This window comes from Leopardus geoffroyi, chromosome C1 (genome assembly GCF_018350155.1).
Source record: "Leopardus geoffroyi isolate Oge1 chromosome C1, O.geoffroyi_Oge1_pat1.0, whole genome shotgun sequence".
Taxonomy (NCBI): Eukaryota; Metazoa; Chordata; class Mammalia; order Carnivora; family Felidae; genus Leopardus; species Leopardus geoffroyi.
The window spans coordinates 196,962,940-196,987,610 of record NC_059328.1 but is presented as its reverse complement, the minus strand read 5'-3'; the positions used below and the strand labels follow the sequence as shown (position 1 = coordinate 196,987,610).

General features: G+C 34.7%; 1 protein-coding gene across 6 annotated transcripts in view; it reads left to right on the top strand.

Moving 5' to 3' along the window:
* The window catches only part of ERBB4 (erb-b2 receptor tyrosine kinase 4), a 1,138,739-nt gene that overhangs the window by 757,327 nt on the left and 356,741 nt on the right, over nt 1–24,671 (top strand). For all 6 annotated transcript variants that reach the window (XM_045481110.1, XM_045481107.1, XM_045481111.1 and 3 more), the window contains exon 4: nt 2,981–3,115. In XM_045481110.1, coding sequence (XP_045337066.1) covers nt 2,981–3,115 — 135 coding nt within the window. The remainder of the gene's footprint in view (nt 1–2,980; nt 3,116–24,671) is intronic.

Below are 24,671 nucleotides of genomic sequence, written 5' to 3'. Positions count from 1 at the left end.
AACATTATAAAATCAATGTAAACTATACCAATGAATAAGTACAATATTAACATTATTTCCTATCCTATATTTAGGTAACTGAATTGATCAAAAGAAAATATAAGATAAAGTATACATTAAAACTATGCTATAAATGTCAGTAAAATATACATTTTTCTGATTGTGGTGTTTTGACACTCACCAACAGAATACAATCTAAGCCAAGCATGAAGGAAAATACTATTTTCAGGAAAAATACACACATACACGAACAGACTATATGTGCCTTATAAATACATCATTAAATACTAGAAATTTATAAATCTTCCTGACCAGAATTGTTACCAGATGGTTGGTTTTGAATTTAGGGTGTTATCCAAGTTGATCATGATTGTAGTCCTAGTTTGAGATTTCAACTTGAATTATTATTAAAGATTAATTAAAGATTAAACCTGAATTATTATTGCTTCCTTTCTAAATACTTTTCCAAGTAAAAACCAAGCTCTTGAGCAGAATATTTCTGAGAAACAAATGTCAACATTGGTAGCAGATTAATATTGTTGAAGAAGGGGATTTGATGAGATTATTATTCAGTATAATATAATCTGATTCTATTTGAATATTTTTAGATCGGAAGTTACAGATGGATATTGTGTTCCTTCAGTATGAACTGTTTGAATTATAATGTGAATCCTGAAAAATATACTCTTTCTACAATATTTGAGCTATTATCTTTTCTCCTCACATTTCTTTTTAAAGTAGAACTTTTCCAAATGTAAACTGAAAAATAACCTTCATTTCCTGGATAGCAGTCAAAATCTTTCTTTGTCACCTAATGAAGAATTATTCCTAGAGCAGAAGAGCATCACCTAATGTCTCATGAGAAAGCTATTAGTATGAGATCGTCACATTTTATAGATAGAAACTTAATGCCAAACATTAATGTAGAAATTCATTTCACAATCTTCTGTACGTCTTACATCTCCCTTCTACTTTGATGAGGATTGTATGGTTAGGTCATGAAAAATAATGAACTGGGCTTTAGAAGTGGAGAGATGACCTAATTTCTTTTTGTTTCCTTTTTTTTCCTCACCTGAGAAAATGGAACCAATAGTCGGTGAAAGGATTGATCATGAGAATAGGAGATTTTAAATGTGGAAAGCCTGGAAATGTCAAAATTAATTTGGTGCATTTTATACATGCAATGCAATAAGGCAATTGAGATGTGCTCACCCATCTCACTTCTACAAGTACCCCTCTTATGGTGTCACGTGTTCCTTTCATTCTTTTATCACCCTCTTTGGCTTAACGTGACTCTTACAATTTTTGCTTGGGATACTGCACAAGAAAGATTTTTTTTTTCAAGGCCATTATGGAAAATAGAGTGATTGCCTTCTCAATATTTATGTCCCTCTCCTTCCTCACTAATACTGCTTCTTGAAGTTTTGTTCAAGCAGCAATATGTCCACTCAACCTCTTGCAGTGGGAATGGTCAGGGGATATTGTTCTGACCAATAAAAAGCAGACATAATCCTTGGAGAGAGCATCTCGTCAAAAGAATGTCTCTTGCTTGCTCTTCTGTTTCCATCTTACCTTGAATTCAGATAGACACCTTTTTTATTTAATATTTATTTTTGAGAGAGAAAGAGAGTGAACGGGGGTGGAGGGGCAGAGAGACTGGGGACAGAGGATCTGAAGCAGGCTCTGCATTGACAACAGACAGCCCGACATGAGCCTTGGGCTAAGGAGCTATGAGATCATGACCTGAGTCCAAGTCAGAAGCTTAACTGACTGAGCCACCCAGGTGCCCCCAGACATTTTTAGATACAGCAACCTTTTTGGGCTTGGGATGAATAAAAACCAAACCCAAAGCAGATGTAGGTACTCTGGACACTACTACCTCCTATAAGTTTCTTATTATGTAAGAAAATCATTCCCTATCTACATAAACTATTGTTAACTGTTTTTTGTTACTTGTAGCAATGTTTAATGGACTCAAATATAATTTCTCTTAAGAGATAAGAGAGAAAGATGTGGTAAATATTGGGTAGGAAGATGTTATGTGTATTTCTAACCAACAATTTCTTCAAGTAAAAGAATGGTATTTCAAAAAAAAAAAAAGATTAGTGTTTGCAGAGGGAATATCTACTTCTTTTTCCTTTTTTTTTTTTCTGGATAATTTAAAGCAATGTGAAAGACAATTTACATATACGGTCAGCCATCGTTCAGGGGAAACAAGTTAGCTGATCAAAGTCAGTGATAAATAGAGAATCAAGTAAAAATTGGCTTTAATGAATTTTATCCCATGGTCCTGTCATTGTTCCAGTGAACCATGGGGTTTTCATTATGTCTTGCTTTGTGTTCTTCTTAAAGAATAATTGGCAATTCTATTGATTCCATTTGAGAGGATCAAAGAACATTTTTATGATTGAGAAATTAATTTTAGCTTTCATTTTGTTTTAATCACTTACCTACTGACTCGTCAATGTCACATTGACTGAAAGAATTTTTTCTTAAGAGAGACAGATGAGTTAAATGACCAAAAAAAGAGGATTAGTTAAATAAATATTATTTACTTTATGCTCTGGCATATTGTATTCTCATTAGAAATAATGTAGAATAATATTTAATTAACTTTAAATACTCATCACTTAATATTAGAGAAAACTAGTACGTTTTGAAATATTGCATGCAATGTTATTCCAAGTTCAGAGGATTAAAAAAAGGAAAGAGACTGAGAGTATCTATACCAAACTATGAAGTGTTTCTCTGAGTATTTGTGTTATGGATGGTTGTTTTTCTCTGTATTTTCCAATTTTTTTTTCCAATTTCTGCAATCAATTTATGTGACCCAGTAATGATCTTTAAAAAAATATCTTGGCTATTAACAAAATAATTCTAATTTAACATTGAAAATCATTTAAGAATAAATAACTTTTATTGACTATCTTTTCATCAACAAAAGGTTTGACGAGAAATATGTTTGTTTGTTTTAATACAGAAATCCTTAATGGTGGAGTCTATGTAGACCAGAACAAATTTCTTTGTTACACAGACACAATTCATTGGCAAGATATTGTTCGGAATCCGTGGCCTTCCAACTTGACTCTCGTGTCAACAAACGGTAGCTCAGGATGTGAGTAACATTATCCTTGTTAACGTCTCAAAATATTCTTCTACTTCTTGTAAAAACAAACAGCTAATGTTTATCATGTCATTAATAATATTTTGAATTTTGATTGCATACATTGAAATGTTCAGTTATATATAACAGAACAATCTTTTGCTTCTAGTTAACTCTCTTTTCAGAGTGATAACTTCCCTTTTATAAATTCTTCTCTTAACATGACTTATTTTGCTAGATCTAAATACTTTACCATATTTGTAATGTCTAAGTATTCTAATGTCCAAATGTTTAAACATGCCCCATTGCCCATAAACGTAAGGCTGGCATCAAACTCTGGCTTCAACTCTCTGTGTGAGTCATGTACCACAGAGAAAAATGTAGTAGAAGAAAAATATTACTTCCTATTCACTATAATATGTTAAATTAAAAAAAAACAACAACAAAACACTGATGAACATTTTAGAATTCTGAAGCCTCCATTTGCCCTTGAAACCTTCATGGTAATACTGTATAACAATTCCAAGCACCTTAAATAGAGTGGAGAAATACAGATTTCATAGAAGAGATATATGTTACATTCTGGTTTTAGTCATTAGCCTAATAAACTATCCAATTTCCCATTCGCAAAGTGTATTGTTTCTATCACAGAGGATTTATCAGATTCAGAGTGTTTAATATGATTAAATGACAAGCAAGTAATATTTGAAATATATCATTAAAATCTTAGAAAATTATTCTGTCTAGAATCTGTTTCATTTTCATAAAGCAGGCTGTATGGTCCCCACATTTATTACTACTGACATTTGTATGAGAACAGAATCTTTATCAAGTGTTAACCTGGGTTTTATATTTCTCATCTATTATTTTATATTTCCCGCCTGAAATCATAACTATCTTCACACTGTTCAATAATTATTTGCCATAGTACTGATTGTGTTATGACACTTTTGTAGAAAATCAAGCTCCGAGGGACAATTATTAAATTTCATGATTGTCCTAATAATATAATGGGGAAATAGGAATATATTTGATCCAAACTGACAGCTGTGTTTTTAATAATGGCTGAAACTTTTTTTAAAGTAGAGTAAAATAATTTTCTTGTCACTTTTGAGTAGAAATTTATATGAGATTTCATCTTTATAGCGTTCAAGTTGCCTACCTTGTACAATTATGTGTGAATAAAAAATTGAATCTATTCATACTAACAAGACAAATAATGTGCTTTAGAAATGGCTTCTGTTTTCAGTCTGTGCATACTATGGTACATTTTGTATATTTGGAGGGGGGTGAGAAGCATAATGGTTGGGGAAGAGGAAAGGCCTACTGACTCTTTGCTTATTAGAGTGACCAGCCTATAATTGCATGTGTGAGATCAGGAAAGAATGAAACCCAGGCAAGACAGAAGCCAAAGGGAAGCCTTACAGGATGCAGAACAGGAAAGGTCTGGGGGGTCCTGCACTTTCACAGATGGCATATCTTTGTGCTATTGTTTGTGGGCAATTTTGGATGGTTGTGCCTGTAATTAGGCAACTGTAGCTGCATTTGCCTTGCATGCAAATAATTGCAGGTGCAAAAATTACAAATGCAGAGTAGAGTCATAACAAATGGTCCTTTACAATTAACCACCAAATGCTTGTTGAAGTTTTATTCTTTACATACTAGTTTTATTTGTTGATACATTAAATATATTGCATGACACCATAGCTGATAATTAGAATTGGCTAATCTTTGAATATTGGTTTCAATGTAGCCTATTTTTTCCTCTACCTTCTCCCTATGGGTGATGACAGATACTCTCATGGTTTTAAATGCAAACTTCTGCACTGATGACTCCCAGAACTACATACCACCCAAGTTAAAAATCTGGTGGTCATCATGGACTTCGCCTGCCCATTGGTCATGGCATTGATTTAATCATTAAATCATACTGAATTTGTCTATTTCTTTTTTTTTTTTTCAACGTTTATTTATTTTTGGGACAGAGAGAGACAGAGCATGCATGGGGGAGGGGCAGAGAGAGAGGGAGACACAGAATCGGAAACAGGCAGGCTCCAGGCTCTGAGCCATCAGCCCAGAGCCTGACGCAGGGCTCGAACTCACGGACCGCGAGATCGCGACCTGGCCGAAGTCGGACGCTCCACCGATTGTGCCACCCAGGCGCCCCTGAATTTGTCTATTTCTTGATTTTACATATTTCTTATTGCCATTGCTCTAGTTCAGACTTCATCCATTGTCGGAGTTACTGAAACAATCTGAATTCTTAATAAGTTTTGAGGCTACAAACCCTGTGTAGTCTGGTGAAATCAATAGCTCCCTTCTTACAATATGTTTAAACTAATAAATAGGGAAAGAATAAACATTATATATCATAACTGCATAAAACCAATATGTTTATAAAATACATTTTAAAAGATTACGTACAAGGGAAATGAATTATACTGAAACACATTTATCAACATACTTAAAAATAAATATGTGATATGGTAATATGCTTCTTCATTAGTACATTAAATAAAAAAAATTCTAACAGCAGGATTAACAGGCAATGTAGTTGTGAAGCAGAGATAGGCCTAAATATTACTTTAGAAAGGACAGTCACTTTAACAAGTGGTGTTGGAAAAATTGGATATTACCATGTACAATATTGAAGTAAGACTTTTACCTGACACTATATATAAGAAATGAACTCAAAATGAATTAAAGACCTAAACATAAGACCATAAAAATCCTAGAAGAAAACATAGAGGAAAAGCTTCATGGCATTGAATTTGGCAATGATTCTTACAGCTGCCACCAAAAGCAAAGACAACAAAAGCAAAATAGAAAAAAACGGGGCTACATAAAACTTAAAAACTTCTGTGCATCAAAGGATGCAATCAACAAAGTCAAAGGCAACTTACAGAATGGGAGAAAAATTTACAAGTCATATATTTGATAAGGGGTTAATATCCAGAATATATAAAGAACTTTTACAACTCAATAACAAAAACAACCTGGTTCAGAAATGGGCATGCAGTTGAAATAGCATTTCTCCAAAGATGATATACAAATGGCCAACAACAATATGGAAAGATGTTCAATATGACATTGATTTGAAATCTAAGTCATAACCATGAGATATCACATTATACCCATTAGAATGACTATTATCAAAATAGTAGAAAATGACAAGTCTTGGTGAAGATGTTTGAAGAATCTGAAACCTCTGTACACTGTTGGTGGGATTTTAAAGTTGTAAAATAGCAATGGAAAATAGTATGGTAGTTCCTCAAAAATTAAAAATAGAACTACTATATTATCCAGCAACTCTACTTCTTGGTATATATTTAAAGAATTGAAAGCAGTCTCAGAGCAATATTTGCACATGCATATTTATAGTAGCATGTTCACTAATGAAAGAATGCATGAACAAATGTGGCGTGTGTGTGTGTGTGTGTGTATACACACACACATTGGAACATTATTCAGCCTTAAAAAAGTAAGAAAATTATGACATATGTTACAACATGGGTGAACCTTGATGACATTTTGCTATGCAAAATAAGCCAGTCACAAAAAGACTGTATGTCCACTTATATGAGGTATCTAAAGTAGTCAAATTCATACAAACTGAAAGAAGAATGGTGGTTAACAGGAGCTGGGAGAATTGAGAAATGGGGAATTTCTGTTTAATGAGTATAGAGATTCAGTTTTGTAAGATGAAAAAGTTTTGTAGATCTATTGCACAACAATGTAAATATACGTAACACTACTGAGTTGCACACTTAAAAATGGTTATGAGAGTAGATGTTATGTTGTCTGTTTTTACTATAATTAAAAATAGAGAAAAAGGTAAAGAAAGAAAAAGCAAGCAAGAAGAAAGAAAGAAAGAAAGAAAGAAAGAAAGAAAGAAAGAAAGAAAGAAAGAGAGAGAGATTTTATGATACTGCTAAGTACCAGAATAGAGTATGAATGCATCTTTAGTTTCTATTGGTCACAGTGTGGTTGGCACTACCCATATTATCAGGACCTTATATTCATAATTGTTGAAAGTCATATATTTAATAAGAGATTAATGTGAATAATAATGTAACAATTCCTCATTTACGTTCATGGACCTCCTAAATTCCATTCGTAAGCCCTTTAGGGGCCCCAGGCCTCCTCATTAAGAGGCCACCCTGTCTTTAACTACTCTCCTTGCCTCCAATTTTGACAAATCCACCTGAGAAAGTGCTACCAAGAGCACTGTTTAATGGATATCTAACTATGACCCTGTCTAAAAACCCTGTCACTGCAACTGACTAATGTGGGGTCAGTTCTTAATAAAACCAGAGGCTTGGAGATTTTAGCAGATTCCTGCTTATTTCTCCCCTCAATGGAATGAGTTCTTTTAATTTCTTTGTCTGCACTGCCTTTGCTTTTCTGTCTGCCAGACTAAATTTTGCTTATACGCATCACACTTATCAATTGTTACCTCTTCTAAGAAGTGTTCTCTTCTACAGGCTGGATTAGGTAACTTTTCCCACATAACTGCATAAAGAGCAGGGCTAAATCCTTCCTTTCTGTCTCACTCTAAAATGAAAGTCCTATAGGACAAGGCTCAGGTCATCGTTTTGTCCTCTGTTTTAGCACATAATGGATGGATAAAAGTTTTATACTGAATAAATGGATAACTAAATGAAACAATCAATTCATAAATAAGAAAATCAGATGAATCTAAGTAATAATTTCTTCTGTTCATCATATGTACAAGAATGGATGTGAAGTAAAAGTTATAATCCATAGATACGTAGCTTATTCATTTTAAGTCTTTTTCAGGTAAAAATGGCAACCTACATCTGTGTGCTTAATTTAATTTAAAACTATATAATTATAGGTGTGCCTGATGGTTCAGTTGGTTAAAAGTCCAACTCTTGATTTTGGCTCCCATCATGATCTCACCATTTGTGAGATCAAGCCTGTATTAGGCTCTGTGCTGAGAATGCAGAGCCTGGCTGAGATTATCTCTCTCTTTCTGTGCTTCTCCCCTGCTTGTGCTCTCTCTCTCTCTCTCTCAAAATATAAATAAATAAATAAATAAATAAATAAATAAATAAATAAATAGAATTTATAACTATATATTTATGTTATAGTATTTATATTATATTTATGTTATATGTATACTTTATTATATTTATAAAACATATATGTGTCATATATATATGACACACACATGTATATATATATATATATATATATATATATATGACACACATATATATATATAAGACATATATATGTCTACTTTTCCTTTGGTGTAAAGAACCTAATTTGTGTAGGGCTGGTAAATCCACAAATCACACAATTTTGACCAAGAATTTAAGAATATTTGATTCTTCAGTGATATTTTGCAAATTATTTTTCAATAAAGCTTTGGTCTTTTTGTATAATACCAATTCTTAATGTAAAAAAGCAAAATTTTTTCAAGAGAAACCTGGCTTTTTTTCAACATAACCTTTAGCAACATAACCTTTGCACTATAATTGGAATAATGAAGGAAAGGTTTGAGTGTCTAGAAAAGAAATTTTTAAATGATATCAATCCTTTAAAAATATGAGATTTAGGAGTAATTACAACCAAATTGTATTTTCCAAAAATACTTGAGGTATGTTGATCTAAATTTCAGCAAGGTAAGGGAGAGACGAGTATCTTTTTTATTATAGGAATCCCTAGCAAGACGTACCTAACATTCTAACAGTCTTGGATAGGTTTGTCAACAGGGCTTATTAAATAAACTACCTTCAGAGTTAAACAAACAAACTAACTAACTAACTAATAGTAAATGACGTTTCACTTACTTGGAGTACTTCTAATAACTCCCATCACCACAGAATGTCGAAATGATGGAAATTAGTTGCCCTAGAACAATTAAGCAAATGACAGTATATCAGAACATGAATATGGAAAAATAGACAATAATATTTGTCTGGAAGAAAATTGTGTAGTTAAGAGAATGGCTCCAAATGGACTTGTTGGGAACCTTGCACTGCCCAAGGGACCTCGGGCAAGTCACTTGTGCTCTCAGTACCTCCATTTTTGCATCTATTAAATAAGAGTGTCAAGAGCTGAGCTGAGCTGGTAGGTTTCAGGGTGGTTGATTAAGACAAAGAACCAATAAGAAGGTAACAGTCAACCTTTCAGTCCCCTATTGCCGTAGCATAAGCGAGTGGCTAAACCGGAGAAAGCACCAGTTCTTCCACTGTCCATTTTCCCCCATGGAACAGCTCCAGGTCAGGGTCAGGTGGATCAGACTGGTCAGCACAGACAAGGGGAATTGTCTCACTGCTGAGGGAGCCCCAAACAAAAGCTCCTAAAGTTTTGTGGATCTAGAAGCCAGAGGGTAGGTTTGAGGCAGCAGAAAAAAAGCTGAGTGGAGAAGTTCTGAGTAGTGAATCAGAGTAAAGAAAAAGCATCTTAAATGTTCCCTCCGGCCCGTGTAAGGACTTTCCAGCAAAGGCACCTGAGGAGAGCCTCTGTCAAAGACATCGGATAAATGGAGGCATCCAATGGATGCAACTGATCTAGAAATGTAGCTATGCTTAAGAGCATGGCTCGTTAGGAAACCCTGAATTTGCCCTGAATTCAGAGACCACAATGCATTGGCTGTGCACCAAGTCTGGTGTGGATAGGGCAGCTTTCTGTTGTGAGACCTGCCAGGGTAAGCCTGTGGTCAGGCTTGAAAGATCACGCGTAGGTTTTTGGCCAGAAACTAATATTATCAACTTCATAGGACTATTATGAGGAATAAATAATTTCCTGTGTGTCAAAATCTGAGCTATTTCTTATGATAAAGGAAGAAAGCGACTTCCAGTTATGATTTGTGTTTCCATATGAATTAACCATATGTGGACAGAAATAATTTTATAACATGTGAGTTACATTTTTATTATATATTAGTTAACATTTTATTTGGTTTCTGTTTCTCATGTGTCTAAGCAGAATACAGTCTTTTATAGCCTGAGCTCACTGAGGCACCAAAAGGAAGAAACCTCGGATGTTCCAGATCCTACAATCTTTTCTTTAGCTTACACCAGATGTACCACTCATTCTCAAATTGCTTTCCAAAACCAAACACAGGTGTCCCCCACTGTGCAAAAGTAGAAAGCTCCTATGAAACTTTTCAAACCAAAATGGCCTAAAGAGTGTCCCCCACTGTCCAAAATGTTATATTATGTCTCTTCGCTTTTCCAAAAGACCAGTGTTAGTGCAGCAATGCCTTTTTTTGTGAAAGTGAAAATCCTCTTCCATTTCTTTCGGATAACAAACAAGTACTAATGTAGGTCTTCACAAAAGTGAAGGGGCCTATTGTGAACTTTTGGAAAGTGTGGGATACCTGCATCACCTATGACAGAGGTACAAATGTGGGGGAATTGGCAAATTCATAAAAACATTATATTTATTAACATAATTCCATTTTTTTTTATTTTTTTAACGTTTATTTATTTTTTGAGACAGAGAGAGACAGAGCATCAACGGGGGAGGGTCAGAGAGAGGGAGACACAGAATTTGAAACAGGCTCCAGGCTCTGAGCTGTCAGCACAGAGACCGACCCGGGGCTCGAACTCACGGACCGCGAGATCATGACCTGAGCCGAAGTCGGCCGCTTAACCGACTGAGCCACCCAGGCGCCCCATAATTCCATTTGTTTAAGCCAGATAATCTACCTGCTTTAAAACCATTAGAAAACTTAAAAAAAAAATTAGTAACACTTAAAACTATATTTTTTCTTTTAATGACTCTCCCCCATCCTAATGACTGCCCACTCCTAACTAACACTGAGTGCTGTGTCCCATGTACGTAAACTGTCTTGAACTAGAAAATGATTAAATATCAAGATACAGTAGAATTAAACCTGATTTTAATTTATCAACTTCTGTTACTCCTTCAATCTTAAAATGTTTATATAAAATAGATGCATTCTTCTAAGCCTGGAATTTTGTGGTAGAGTAAAAAACAAAAATAGCAAGAAAAATTATCCATGGTGCATTTCAGTACAGTTTCAGTTTCCATGTATTATATATGCACAGATCCACTTTTACATAAATGCATTTTATTGAAACAAGTCATGCGCACTGTTTTAAATGATTTAAAAAAAAATAAAAAGTTTTAATGATGGAAATAGAAAAATGTGAAAACCAGAAAAGATAAATGAACTCATATAAACCTAAAAGATTGGTTTTCAAAATAATTTATAAAATAAATTCTTCAGGAATCTAATAAAACAAAAAACAAAAGACTTAAAGATACTTTATGAATTTAAATCAATTATTCTAAACAAAATATTGGCAATAAGAACAAAATAATTTAGGAATGTATTTAAAATATAAGAGCAAGTGGTAGCTTGCTCTTTTAATACTGTAAATGAAAAAGTTTTTCAATACTGTAAATGAAAGAGTTAGGACTTGTCAAGGACCCATATCAGAGAAGGCCTTTATTGATACATTTATAGAAAGGCAATTTCCAGGTTGACTGAAACTCACTCCAGGATAAATTTTATGTAAGAAAATTCCTTATAAGATGGAAGCACAGCATACCTGCTAGCTTGGTTTTTATTTGTTTGGTTGTTTTTTTGTTTTTTGTTGTGTTCCTTAGCTTCTTAGGGTAAAAGTGCATTGCTTTACTTTTCGAATAGATTTTTCATGACAGATCTTTATTTTCATCATATGCAATAGCTTCCTCTAAAATCAAAATTTTAATTAGGTATTATAAATACAATTAAAGAAGTCAGTACCTCAACCCCAAGAGGCAGAACAGAAGATTTTTCCCATAATATACCTTTCATAGCTCAGCTCAGTCCCTATATATATACGTATATATGTATGTATGTATATATCTATCTATATATATATGTATATATATAGATAGATATATATATAGATGTTTGTACGTAATAAATATATACATAAAGTATATGTATCCACACACATCCACATACTTACATAGATATACATTGGTCTCAAAGTTTGTGATAATAAATTAATTTCTACTTTCCTTTTACATATAAACCACCTAAAATCTGGGACAAATTCCATAGCCTCTCTTCTCTGCCCTTATCCTCTTACTGCCAATTCCAGCCTCTGCTACCAATGATTCCAATAACCACACAACTGTGCTTGGCTCTCCCTTAGCTGCTCTTAAGACCCACTGCACCCCCAATTTCCTCAAAGCATCAATGAGACTAGTTATTAGCATGATTTTGTTAATAATAATGGTTATTTGGCGGGGGGTTGCAGAGAAGACCAAACTTGACTTTTGTGTTCCTGCTTACGAAGTCAGGATATTCCTCACTACTGAGACCTTCTCACCATTTCCAAACCTTAAGGATTGACTCCTTTGTTTCCCCCTAGGCTTTTTTCCCTTCTCAAGGCAGAGGCTCATTTCATTCTCTGCTTTTAAACTAGAGGAAACATCAGTTTGTACATAAGGAAATGCTCACTTCAAACAGAGAATATACATAGCATGGCTTCCTTAGAAAAGTTTTAATAGTGCATTTCCCAAAGCAGTGCTTCTTCAGTCTAAAATAATACCATGTCGGTGGAGTGCTAGTAAATGTTTAATAACAACTTTTCAAAAAGTAGAGGGGTAACACCCCAATTTAAGGAGTTGTTAATTTCCATGGTATAAACATTCTTAACATTCTCCCTTTAAGCAATCGATGTAGATTTTGGAAGAGATGCCCAGTGAGCATACCATTATGTAGTGTTTCCACCACATAGATTCAACAGATGTAAATAAACTCAATCATGTAAATAATTAATCATGTAATTATGTAATCATGTAATCATGTAAATAATCAGGAAATAGTGAATTTTAAGTTTATATTTATTACCTTTGTTTCAATAAAATTTAACTGTGGGTTTATGTAATTTAATATTTAGTAATGGCTATATTCAACAACAAGGTCTGAAAATTCTAGAAAATCTGACAGTCTGTTGTATACACTGCTGCCATGTGTGAACATCAGAATCCTGTAGAGGTAAAGGCTGGGCTCAGCCCAGTCCAGTGTGGATCATTTCTCTCTATGACAATGCAAAGAGAAAATTAAGCTTACACATCATGCATGGTATGAACTGGTTTTGCCCCTTGTCTCCTGCGGGTAAATGCTGAATAAAACACACATATACACACACAACTCAATAAAGAACAAACTATTTAAGAACAGGGCAATTTAACACAGAATGTATACAGGGAAAATATCTGACTCTTCAGAGTCATATTCTGCTAACATTTGTCATTTACATTATTATATAGTATCCCTTAGGTTCTGCATTCATGTTAACTTCTTGCACTAAAGATTTCCTCAAGAATGTTGGATAGATGTTACCTTTATTTGATGAAAAGACTTAATCAAATGGTCTCTCTCCGAGTGAACTGAGTTTCCACCTCAAAGATCAAACTCTCTGTACCCCCACGGACATACTGCTCTAACTCTTAAGAAGGTTTAGTTTTCTACCTTCAAATAAATCTTTATGACCATAGCCTGTTGGAAGAAAAAATTATTATGTAAAGTGACAGTAGAGGTATTGTGTAGCATTAGAAAAGAACAAAGTTCTCTATGTCCAGAAATAAGTAGATTAAGAGTTTCCAAAGTTGGACATGCATCAGAATCTACTCCCAGAGATTCTCCTTCAGTAAGTCTGGTTCAGGGATGGGAATCTACCCATCATCAAAATTCTCCAGTTGAATCTGGGTACAAGTATAGATAGCACTGGCTTGGTAGAGGATTTCTATGCTAATAAAATAATTAGAAAAGCCTATATTTCAGACCACATGCTGATTCAAAATTTCCAGAGAACATATGATGAGTTTGCTGCAAATGAGCCAACTGACAAATACATGGTCCCCTCTTAGAGAATATGTAGCTCTCTGTTATGTGAGATTTTTGTCACTAATTGCAACAATAGCAATCACAATGCTCTAAGCACCTGTGACCTTCTAGGCCTTATGGATCATAGGCACTTACAGAATCTTATTTGTAATTCTTGAAGAAATTCTGTAAGGTAGGTATTAACAGTCATATTTAGGGACAATCAGAGCCTTGGTGTCTTAAATTTTTAGTAATAAGAACTTGATGTCTTCTACTGAATGTTGAAGACATTAAAATTTCGTGAAATAGAAGGTCATGGGGTTCAAATTGTCCAGTTAGGGACAGCCTTCATATTTTGTTATTTCTCTGAAGCTTATTTTAGAACAAATTTTAATAAGACTTTTCACTATATGAATTTTCATTGAAAATATATACCATTACTTAAATAAAAATTGCTGGTATTATGAAGAAAGTTTTCACACTGTTCAGACAGAATGGAGAAGGGCCAAGGAATCATAATCATCAGATTTTCTTTGAAAGTGTAACTCCTAACATTTTTTTTGAAATGGTGAGTTTTGGGAATTGGAGATTCTTGTAACTGGAAGGCATCTTTCTTATTGAAAAAAAAAAAAGTAATAAGAGCTACACACACTGTTTAAATTGGATGGCAATCAAAGAAATCTAGTCCACATAATCTAATCAAAACAAATGTTTTCAAAATGTTTATGGATGGATGAATGGATATGCAAAATGTGATATATACATGCAGTGGAATATTATTATGCCTTAAAAAGGAAGAAAAATTCTGGCATTATGCTACAACATGGATGAACTTTGAGGGCAGTATACTAAGTAAAATAATCCAGTCATAAAGAGACAAATGCTGTATGATTTCACTTATATGTGATACTTAGAATAGTCAAAATCATAAAGATAGAAAACAGTGGTGATTTTAAGGGGCTAGAGAGGGAGGGGGGAATGGGGAGATTTTGTTAATAAGTAAATTATTTTAATTTTAGAAGACGAAAACAGTTATTGGAATAGATGGTGTTGACTGTTGCAAAAACAATGTGAATACATTAACTACTACTGAACTGTACAACTAAAAGTGGTTAACATGAGGGGTGCTGGGTGGCTCAGTTGGTTGAGTGTCCAGCTCTTGATTTCAGCTCAGGTCATGATCTCATAGCTTGTGGGATTGAGCCTTTGTCTGGCTCTGTGCTTAGGATTCCCTCTCTTTCTCTCTCTCTGCCCCTCCCTCTCTCTATCTCTCAAAATAAATAAACTTTAAAAAAAATGGTTAAGATGGTAAATTTTGAGATATGTTGAGAGAGAGAGAGAGAGCGAGCACACAAGCTGGGGAGAGGGGCAGACAGTGAGAAAAGAGAGAGAGAGAGAGAGAGAGAGAGAGAGAGAGAGAGAGAGAGAGAGAATCTTAAGCAGACCGCACACTTAGCACAGATCCCAACAAGGGGCTCAATGTGGGGCTCAGTCCTATGACCCTGTGATCATGACCTGAGCCAAAATCAAGAGTTGGAGCCTCAAATGACTGAGTCACCCAGGTACCCCCAGAGTTTTAAGTCATCCTGCTGTATGAGGCTGTGCAAATAATTCTAAACCTGGCAGAATTAGCTGTAGGTGTTGAAATGATAGATTGGTAAAACTGACTTAAATTTTCACAAAGGAAGAGACTCATTGATTCAAATAACCTGTATCTGATTAATGTTAGAGAGATTTGTAAAACATTCCATAGTGGATTTTTTTAAAATTTTAATTCCAATTAGTTAACATACAGTGTTCTATTAGTTTCAGGTGTATACTATAATAATTTAACATTTCCATACATTACCAAGTGCTCATCACAACAAGTACCCTCCTTAATCCCCACCACCTGTCTAGCCCACCCCCTCACCCGTGTCCCATCTGGTATCCACCAGTTTGTTCTCTATAAAGTCTGTTTCTCGGTTTGCCTCTCTTTTTTCCCCTTTACTCATTTGTTTTGTTTCTTAAATTTTACATATGAGTGAAATCATTCCATAGCTGACTTTGTGAACATAAAACCCTGATTTTATATTTGGTGTTTAAAGCAGCTATGTAAAATTGAATGAAAATTATGCTGAATCCATTCAATATCACCCTCTTCTATTATGCTGAATCCATTCAATATCACCCTCTTCTATTTTTCTCTTGTTTGTTTACTTTAAAATGGGTTAAGAGTGATTATGCATGTGTCTGTGGCTTGTTTTGCAATGCTCATTCATAGGTTTGGTTACCATTCACATATTTATTCCCATTTACTAATGGAAGTGGTTTTGTGGAACTTAGTTACACAATTAAGTAAAATTTAAAGAGCTTACTATTTTTCTTTTTCTTCTATAATTTGTCATCACTTAGAGAAGCTAGGAAGTGAAAGGAAGACGTTTACAAGGAACTGAAAATCGTCTATTCCAGTTTCCCAGTCAGTAACATTTCCAAAGAAGTTTTACATATGTCCTCCCTCTCTTATTGGTGTCCTCCTGCTAAGCCATTTTTATTACAAAGTTCGGAGCAAAGATGGTTACACTGGAGAGTCAGAGCAGGGGAATTGGTATCTCCACAGGTAGCTGGGGAAAGATGAATAAGGAGGTCAAGCTGCTAATCCACTTTTCAATCTTTCATGTCTAGATTATTGCAAGTAGCCATATGCAACCTTTATTTAATTCTTTGCTGCCTGGCAAGAACACATTATGTTCTATTTGGAGGTGATTCTTTTGGCAATTCTAGGTGCTCTTTCTATGCAAGGAAGAAAAAAAATGGAAAGGAAATTATGCAGTAATATTTCTCTTAAAGTTCTTCTTTAAGCATAATAGAAATAAATGTTTTAAAGCTTGATTAAAAAATGCACAAAGTTAAAGTCATCTCAAAATTAGATGTCCCACACACTTTAGTTCTCCTCCCTCCTTATACTTTATTAAATAAAAATTTTGATCTAGTTGTTTTTTTCAAAATATTTTTCTATAGAATCATTTTAAACTGTACTCAAGAAGGAGAATACATCATTAAACTAGTTACCTGTTTGCCAAGTTACTAGTTACTTTGTCAATAGTTAATATTACTAGTTACCACATGCCAAAGTGAATTTTTCAGGATAAAGAAACTTGTTTACTAGAAAATAAGTCAATAATAAAACTAAAAGTTTTTACAAATGATGGAGTGTTGGATACCCATCACTTCATTTCTAAATTTCATTAAGTTGAATAATTTTAAATATCAAATATTTTATTGCAAAGATTTGTTGTGCATTTCTAGCAGAATAAACAAATATCTAAGGGTCCTTAGAGGTGTAGAATTGACAGAGCTCTGCTTGGTTTGATTCAGTAGAAAAAGATAAATTAAGGTCATGCAGTTTTGTAACATTCTCATGAAATAGTCAATCATTTCTATTAATCCATACAGTAAACACAAACATTTTATGGGGGAGGGGGTGACCCAAAACATTATTTCAGGATTAATTTACATTATTACTGAATTAACTTACAATAAATATAAATATATGTTGCTTTAAAATATGTAAATGGGCAATCAGAGAGAGAGAAACCATAGATTTCATTGTTCTTCCTCTCCCCTCTTGTCTTCCTCCCTACCAAAACCTTTTGCCTGACTCCACTGCAGGGCAAAGCCCCTGCATCTTTATCGTCTTTGCACAGTTAGCCTTCTGTTTCTTTGCTTCAAAGGGTAGCCTAGTGGTTGAGTTCGGGATATGGATTCTACATAAGTTCTAATCTTGACTTCAAAGTTTCTTCTGTCTAATTTAGACCCTTTATCCTTCATTTTTCTTACATTACAGTGAATTGGGATAATACATGAAAATGTTAAAAACAGCCTAGCACATAAGTGTTCCATAAATATTTGTTGTTATCAGTTTTAGTGTTTATAATTAAACACTATGAAGACACCTCTTATTCTGTATTATAGCCTAAAACTGGGAACTGTGATCAGCCTTCTCTTAGCTTCGCATCATCATTTATAAGCAAATACATCTACAATTTTGTGGGCATGGGGAGCTGGGTGGTTAATGACACCCATTCTTAATGTTCTTGGCATCTGTCTATAATACCCTCCACCCTGCCCATTTAGGTCATTTGCTAACTACTACTCATTGCCCACATACATTAATGATTTTGGCAAGTGACCCTGAGTCTTTTTTTTTAAACTCCATGTATGTCATTCCCTAGGTGATTTTGAATAAGTATCTGTGTTAATGATCTCATTTAACATTATTGCCTAACATTTTCTTTACCTCCTAAAATCCACTGAACTTATCAGTATTTATACTAATTCTGTAAGAAACAGGCCTGTCCCATTCTGTGTGACCTTAGACAAGTTATTAAATTTCTCTGTCCTCAGCTTCCTCATCTGTAGTAGCATTTTCCTCCTAAGGTTTTCATGGGAAATAAATCACCTAGAACAATTCCCACTATATAATAAAAATGCATTATGTCTAAGCTATGACTAACTCTTTAATATGCTAGTTTATAAGGACTTTGATTCTACCTTGAGGTTTATATTTCAGATGGTTACAAGACTAACAATATATTTTTTTAGAAAACAGAGAACTAGGGGCAGATTGATAGGTAGTGAGGCTAATATTTAAGGCTAAATCATTTTGTGATAGAATACAACAGATAGATATGCAGGGGCTTGCAAATCATTTATCTCTTTTTCTTTAAATAACTCAATTTCCAGATCAGTCTAGTAGTACATCAGTAAGAAATGCCATTGAAATACCTGGTTGATGGAATCTTTTTTTTTTTTCAAAAATGTTATAAATCCATTATTCTTGAATTTTAGCTTTTGTGTGTGAACTTCAAAGGCAGATTAATGAAAACATTTTACATCAAGACATTTTAGGCTTATTACTTACTCTAATGCCTTTTGGGTCACTTTCTTATAACCTTCATCAATTTTAAAATCACATTTCATTCCTTAGGCTTGTGGTGGCATTTTAGAAGTATGCCTATTTGTTAATGTGGTTGTTTTTATTTTAAGTGGGAGGACTTGAGGGAGATACACACACACACACACACACACACACACACACACACACACACAGCTAAATCCCTTTGGTGGATGACATAATAGTAGGGACGTAAAATGAGACTTCTGGCTGATACCTCAAAAGAGTTTGTTTAATACAGTGCCATGGAGCTACCTAATCTTCCCCAACTTGTTACCCATTTTTCTTTGTTATCTGTCTCAGTGATGTCTCATCTCCCCAACTGACTGCTACAGGCTAGCAATCTGTAACAGAAACTCAGTCTCAATCTCAGATATAATAAGAAAGAGAGGCTACAAGATTAATGGTGCCAGCCATAATTATAAAGTCTCAAGCCACAGACATTATAAGACCTTTCAAAACTGACTCAAGGTGGAAGAAGCTGGGTTAGCACTATAGTGTGAAGATACTGGCCTCTTAGTAAAGGAAATGCAGGGCTATTGGATCTAGGAAGTCTACTGTGTTTTTAGTGCTGTTAGGAACTGTGGAAAATAAATGTTTTTTTTTTTTCCCCTTGAGGAGCTTGTTATAATTTTATCCATTTCAGTTTTCCTGTGATAATACCCATTACTTATTAATTCGTAGAGGAGATAGATCTATTCTTGGAGCTGACAAATGGAAGCCAGATGAAAACCGGCTGCTTATGGAGACCATGCCACACATAGATATTGGGAATTTTTTATGCTCATAGTGAAATAGAACCAATACATTGCCTTTCAAGTAACAACTACTCTGACAGGATTAAAAAACAACAAATGTGGGAATGTTCATGGTCTTTCTTCCATATCTGCTCAAACATTACATATCTGCCAGCCTGATCTCTTTACCCCTCTGGACCAAGCTGTCCATCAAGTCTACACACACACACACACACACACACACACACACTGTCTCTCTCTCTCTCTCTCTCTCTCTCTCTCTCTCTCTCTCTCACACACACACACACACACACACAGTCTTCCTAGAATGTTGGAATTCACACTTAGTATGCTAAGATGGACAGAAAATTTTTTAACGAGAGAGCTGAATGAAATAAAAGTATTTAGGGAGAATGGCTAAGTCAAACCAATGACATGAAAGTGATAGAATGGAAGAGAGGAGATTGTGAATGCTTGGTGATGGCGGAAAGGCAGGAGAGAGAGCTAGTGAGCTTCCTTGGGCAGGGGGTAGCCTGTGGTGAATCAGAGGCTGAAAGTAGTGTGAGAAAAGTGAGAATTAAGAAAAGGTTTGGAACTGTTGCCACGGGCAGTGCTTTGGATCCCATTTAATGTCCTCTGAGACAAGTAAAGTTCTTGTGGTTGAATTTCAGCTGCTGACCCATGCCTCTTAAATGTGACACCACTCACATACTGAAAACACGGTGGTTACAGTTCCTCAGGGATCCCTTAGCACCTCTGACTAGCAGTCTCACAGATGAGGGTCATGGAATGGGCAGGGATCCCAGCATCGATGACATCTAATCCTCTCCAGCAATTCAAATACCATTTCACCATGGGTTCCTCTCTTCTTTTCTGTCACATACCTTGAAATATTATCTGCCCTCTTTTCCTCCTTCCATGTACACTAGGCTGAAAGGAACAAGAATGTGATATCCCAGTAGCAGAATGAGCTTTCACTGTACTTAGATTATTAGTAGCATTCCTGCTGAGACTGCGGCTTCTCAAGCTTTGCCAAAGCATGCAGAGACCTCTGAAACCCACTTGTCCCTTTCTGCCAAGCCTGTCAAAGTTTCTAAGACATTACAGCCTCCCCCTTTCCTATTACTTGACTATGATGCCTTACTGATCATTTCAACTCTGTCTGCATAAACACTTCTGTCTCCAGATTACTTGATTTGTCTGCCATATCACTTCTGCTGACTGTCTACATTTCTTTGTCTCTCTTTGTTGTTCTTTAATGTTTTTAAATACAATATTTTGAGGGAGGGAAAAAGGAACTAGCATCGATTGATGTGTATTACATGCCAGGTGTTTTACATATGTTATTCCTCTTAATCAGCCCTAGCATATACAGGAAGTATCATCATCTATATTTTATTAATAAAGAAAGTAAGCTCTTAGGTAAAGTTCCTTACTCAAGATCCTACCAATTATAAATAATGGAGGCTGAATGCAGATAAAAAATGATTTCAAAGTTTATGTTTTCTGCTTTTTACCAGCACTTATGTGAACACTTAAAGCAGTGAACAGCAATATTGTAATTTGGTTATGCACACAATACTTTCAAGTATTTTATCTTCCCTAAACCACAGGCTATAATTTCCTATCACAATTATAAATGCTAATTACTAAAATGTGTTTATATTTAACTGGCATTTATTTTAGCCCCATTTACTGATGAACCTTAATAAGCAAGTAATAGAATCAAAGTAAATGTGAATTAAATTTTAAAAAATGTACAAAAACAAAAATTTCTGACAAGCAAATATACTATGTAAAATAAGCCCAGCGTGATATAAAGAGGCAAGTTTCCGGTTCCACTTACACTTCTGTTTTCTTACCTATAAAATGAGACAAATAATAGTACTTACACTATACTGTTGTGCAAATTCAATGAGATACTAAGTGTAAAGCGCTTTGTCTACAAGCTAGAATGTAGAAAGTGTTCAATAAATGGTGAGATTGATGATATTGGTAACGATGTCTAAATTTGAGTATGCAGCACAGTGTGAACCTCCATGTACAAGATAAACACTTAAATAAAAAATTAAAAAAAAAGAGTCAGAAAAGTTAACTTATCTACCTGAGGAATGAAACAGTTCTAAAACCAGAGTGAGAACTGAAATTCTAACCTGTTTCATGACGGATAGATCCTGTATGTGTGCATAGCTGTTGATATTTACATGAAATACTCATTTAGAACCACAAATGCAGAAATTTACATTGTTCCTGTTACATTTTATATTGTTACTTTTGGCTCTTCATTTCATTTACCAAGTGCTTTTTTTTTAATTTTTAGAAGTGTTTTTAACGTTTCTTTATTTTTGAGAGATAGAGAGTGTGTGAGTGGGAGAGGGGCAGAGAGAGAGACAGAGAATCTAAAGCAGACTTTGTGCTGTCAGTACAGAGCCCAACATGGGGCTTAAACCCATGGAGTTTGAACTCACCAACTGTGAAATCATGACCAGAGTCAAAGTTGGTTGCTCAACCGACTGAGCCACCCAGGTGCCCCACCAAGTGCTTTTTAAAATCTGAATAGTTATCCTATGTATGAACAATTGCTACCCCTGCCTGATGTTGTCATTTGTAGATGTGGTAAGCATATTTCAATTGTTTTATGTAACTCAGTGATTAAAGAGTCAAACATGATGGATATGTACAGAGGCCTTTGGTAGACTCCTAGTATCAGCACATCAGTCTAGGCCAGCCCGTTCCTTTATCAAATGTTCTGATGCATGTGCCAGTTGTCTACAAACCTACACAAGTGTTCCAGATGCCATCAGTGTTTTCCAGAAGGACATAAAGAATGGCATGGTCACATTCTTTCTGATATCAAAATCAACCTTCCATGAGCTACAAATCTTCTTAATAGTATGATATGAAATTAGTGATATTTTCTTAATGTATATTTTCATTTAAAAATATTTATTGGTTTTCTTCATGTACCGGCAAAATATTCCATAAAGCAAATGGTTAACTGGATTATGGTATGGCTATCTAATGGGAGGCAAATTGACCAAAAAAAAATTGCATCTACATAATATAACCTGATAATGTTTAGGATAAAATATAATGTGAAAGCAGCAGGTCACAAAACTAGACAGACTATTATACTACTCAGAAAACAGTATTACTATACATCAAAAAATGAAAAACACCAAAATACAAAGTTTATAAATGATTTTTATTTTCTTCTTTTATATTCTTCTGCACTTTATAACATTTCTAATTCAAACATGTATTAGAAATAAAATCTAGGGGCATGTGGGTGGCTCAGTTGGTTGAGTGTCCGACTTTGGCTCAGGTCATGATCTCACAGTTTTTGAGTCGGAGCCCTGCATCAGGCTCGGTGTTGACAGCCTAGAGCCTGAAGCCTGCTTCGGATTCTGTGTCTCCCTCTCTCTCTGGCCCTCCCCTGCTTGTGCTGTGTCTCTGTCTCTCTCTCAAAATAAATAAACATTAAAATGAAAAATAAAAATAAATAAAATAAAAACATTAATTAAACTACTTAATTAAAATAAACATTAAAAAATAAATAAAATATAGCAAATCAGTGTGGGTCAGAGAAGACCTCATTGGGAGGTGGCATCTAAGAAAAGCAAGTAAGCAGATGAACCATGTGACTGTAGCCTATCAGAGAAAGAGAGGCTCAGGGAGAGGGCATGGGAGGGCCCTAAGTAGAGGGTGCACCTTGTACATCCTGGGAACAGCAGATGAGAGTGTTCAGAGGAGTGATCCAGGAAGAACATAGTAGGAAGTAAGGTTATGAATACATGGAGAAGGCCAAATATCATACGGCCTTCCAGACCATTAGAAGCACTTTGTCTTTTTTACTTTGAGATTGGAAGTTATTGGAATTTGATCTGGTATGTCTAAGAAGATTGCTCTGGTTAATATATTGAGAAGAGATTATATAGAGGCCAGGGTAGAAGCTAGGACACAAGTTAGGAGGTTGTTGCATTAATGCAAGCAGGAGACAGCTGTGACTTAGTGGTAAGGGTGATGGGAAATGATTGAGCTTAGCTGTATTTTGAAGTGAGTGTTAACTGGATGTGATAATGATTTTGAGTTTGAGCTGAGGATGAGTCCAACTTTTTCAACATGAAATTCTGAAAGGAGTGATTGACATGAAGAAGTATTGTTATGACTGACTGATTGAAGAAGGCTTTAAAGGATTTTTCTGGGTTGGGAAGTTGAAGGATTACATTTTGGACATGTAAATGTTTGCATGTCTGCTAATTATACAGGTAGAAATGTTTTAGAAGCAGTTTGAAGTGTAAGCCTATACCCCACATGGTCAGGACTGGAGATACAAATTTTGAAAGGTGTCAGCCTATTAGTGTTATATGAGGATTATATATATAATATATATATATATATATATATATATATAACTAATATATATAAAAACTTAGATATTCCAGGAGGACCACCACCACTTAGAGCTGAACAGGTTTTGCACTGTCGACTTCCAAAGGGGTATAATCTAGGTAGACTATAATCATGGATGCTCTTGATGGCCTTTGCTGGTTCACCTTAAATGCTAATAAACATACCTGTCATTATTTATTACTGTTGATTGAAAACAGCAGACACATGTTAATTTATTCTTTAATTCTGCTGGTAAGGTTTTCCAGTTTGTTCAGACCCCTTATTTGTGTTTAGAAATGTATTTGACATTGATTAGAACTAATTCTGTTCCACAGTAGGTAGAATTCCTGTGTTCTGCTCTGTGCTAACGACTGTAAATAGTGATAATTAATGCTTTCTAATTACATGATTTGGAAGAAATATGAAATATGAGTATGATATACGAAATATTTAAATGTATCAATATGTAATAGTATGAAATAGTTTTTCAGGAAAAATTTAACCTTTCCTTATAATTTGAGTCATTTTGTATTGTTGATACATTTGGGAAACCATTTGGGCCCCTTTACTATTATTCTTTTTTCAGTTCTTTTCTATTGATTACAGTAGCCTAAAGAATTGTGAAGGTGTGCTAGAAGTATAAAGTTTACAGAACAGTAATATAGATATTGTATC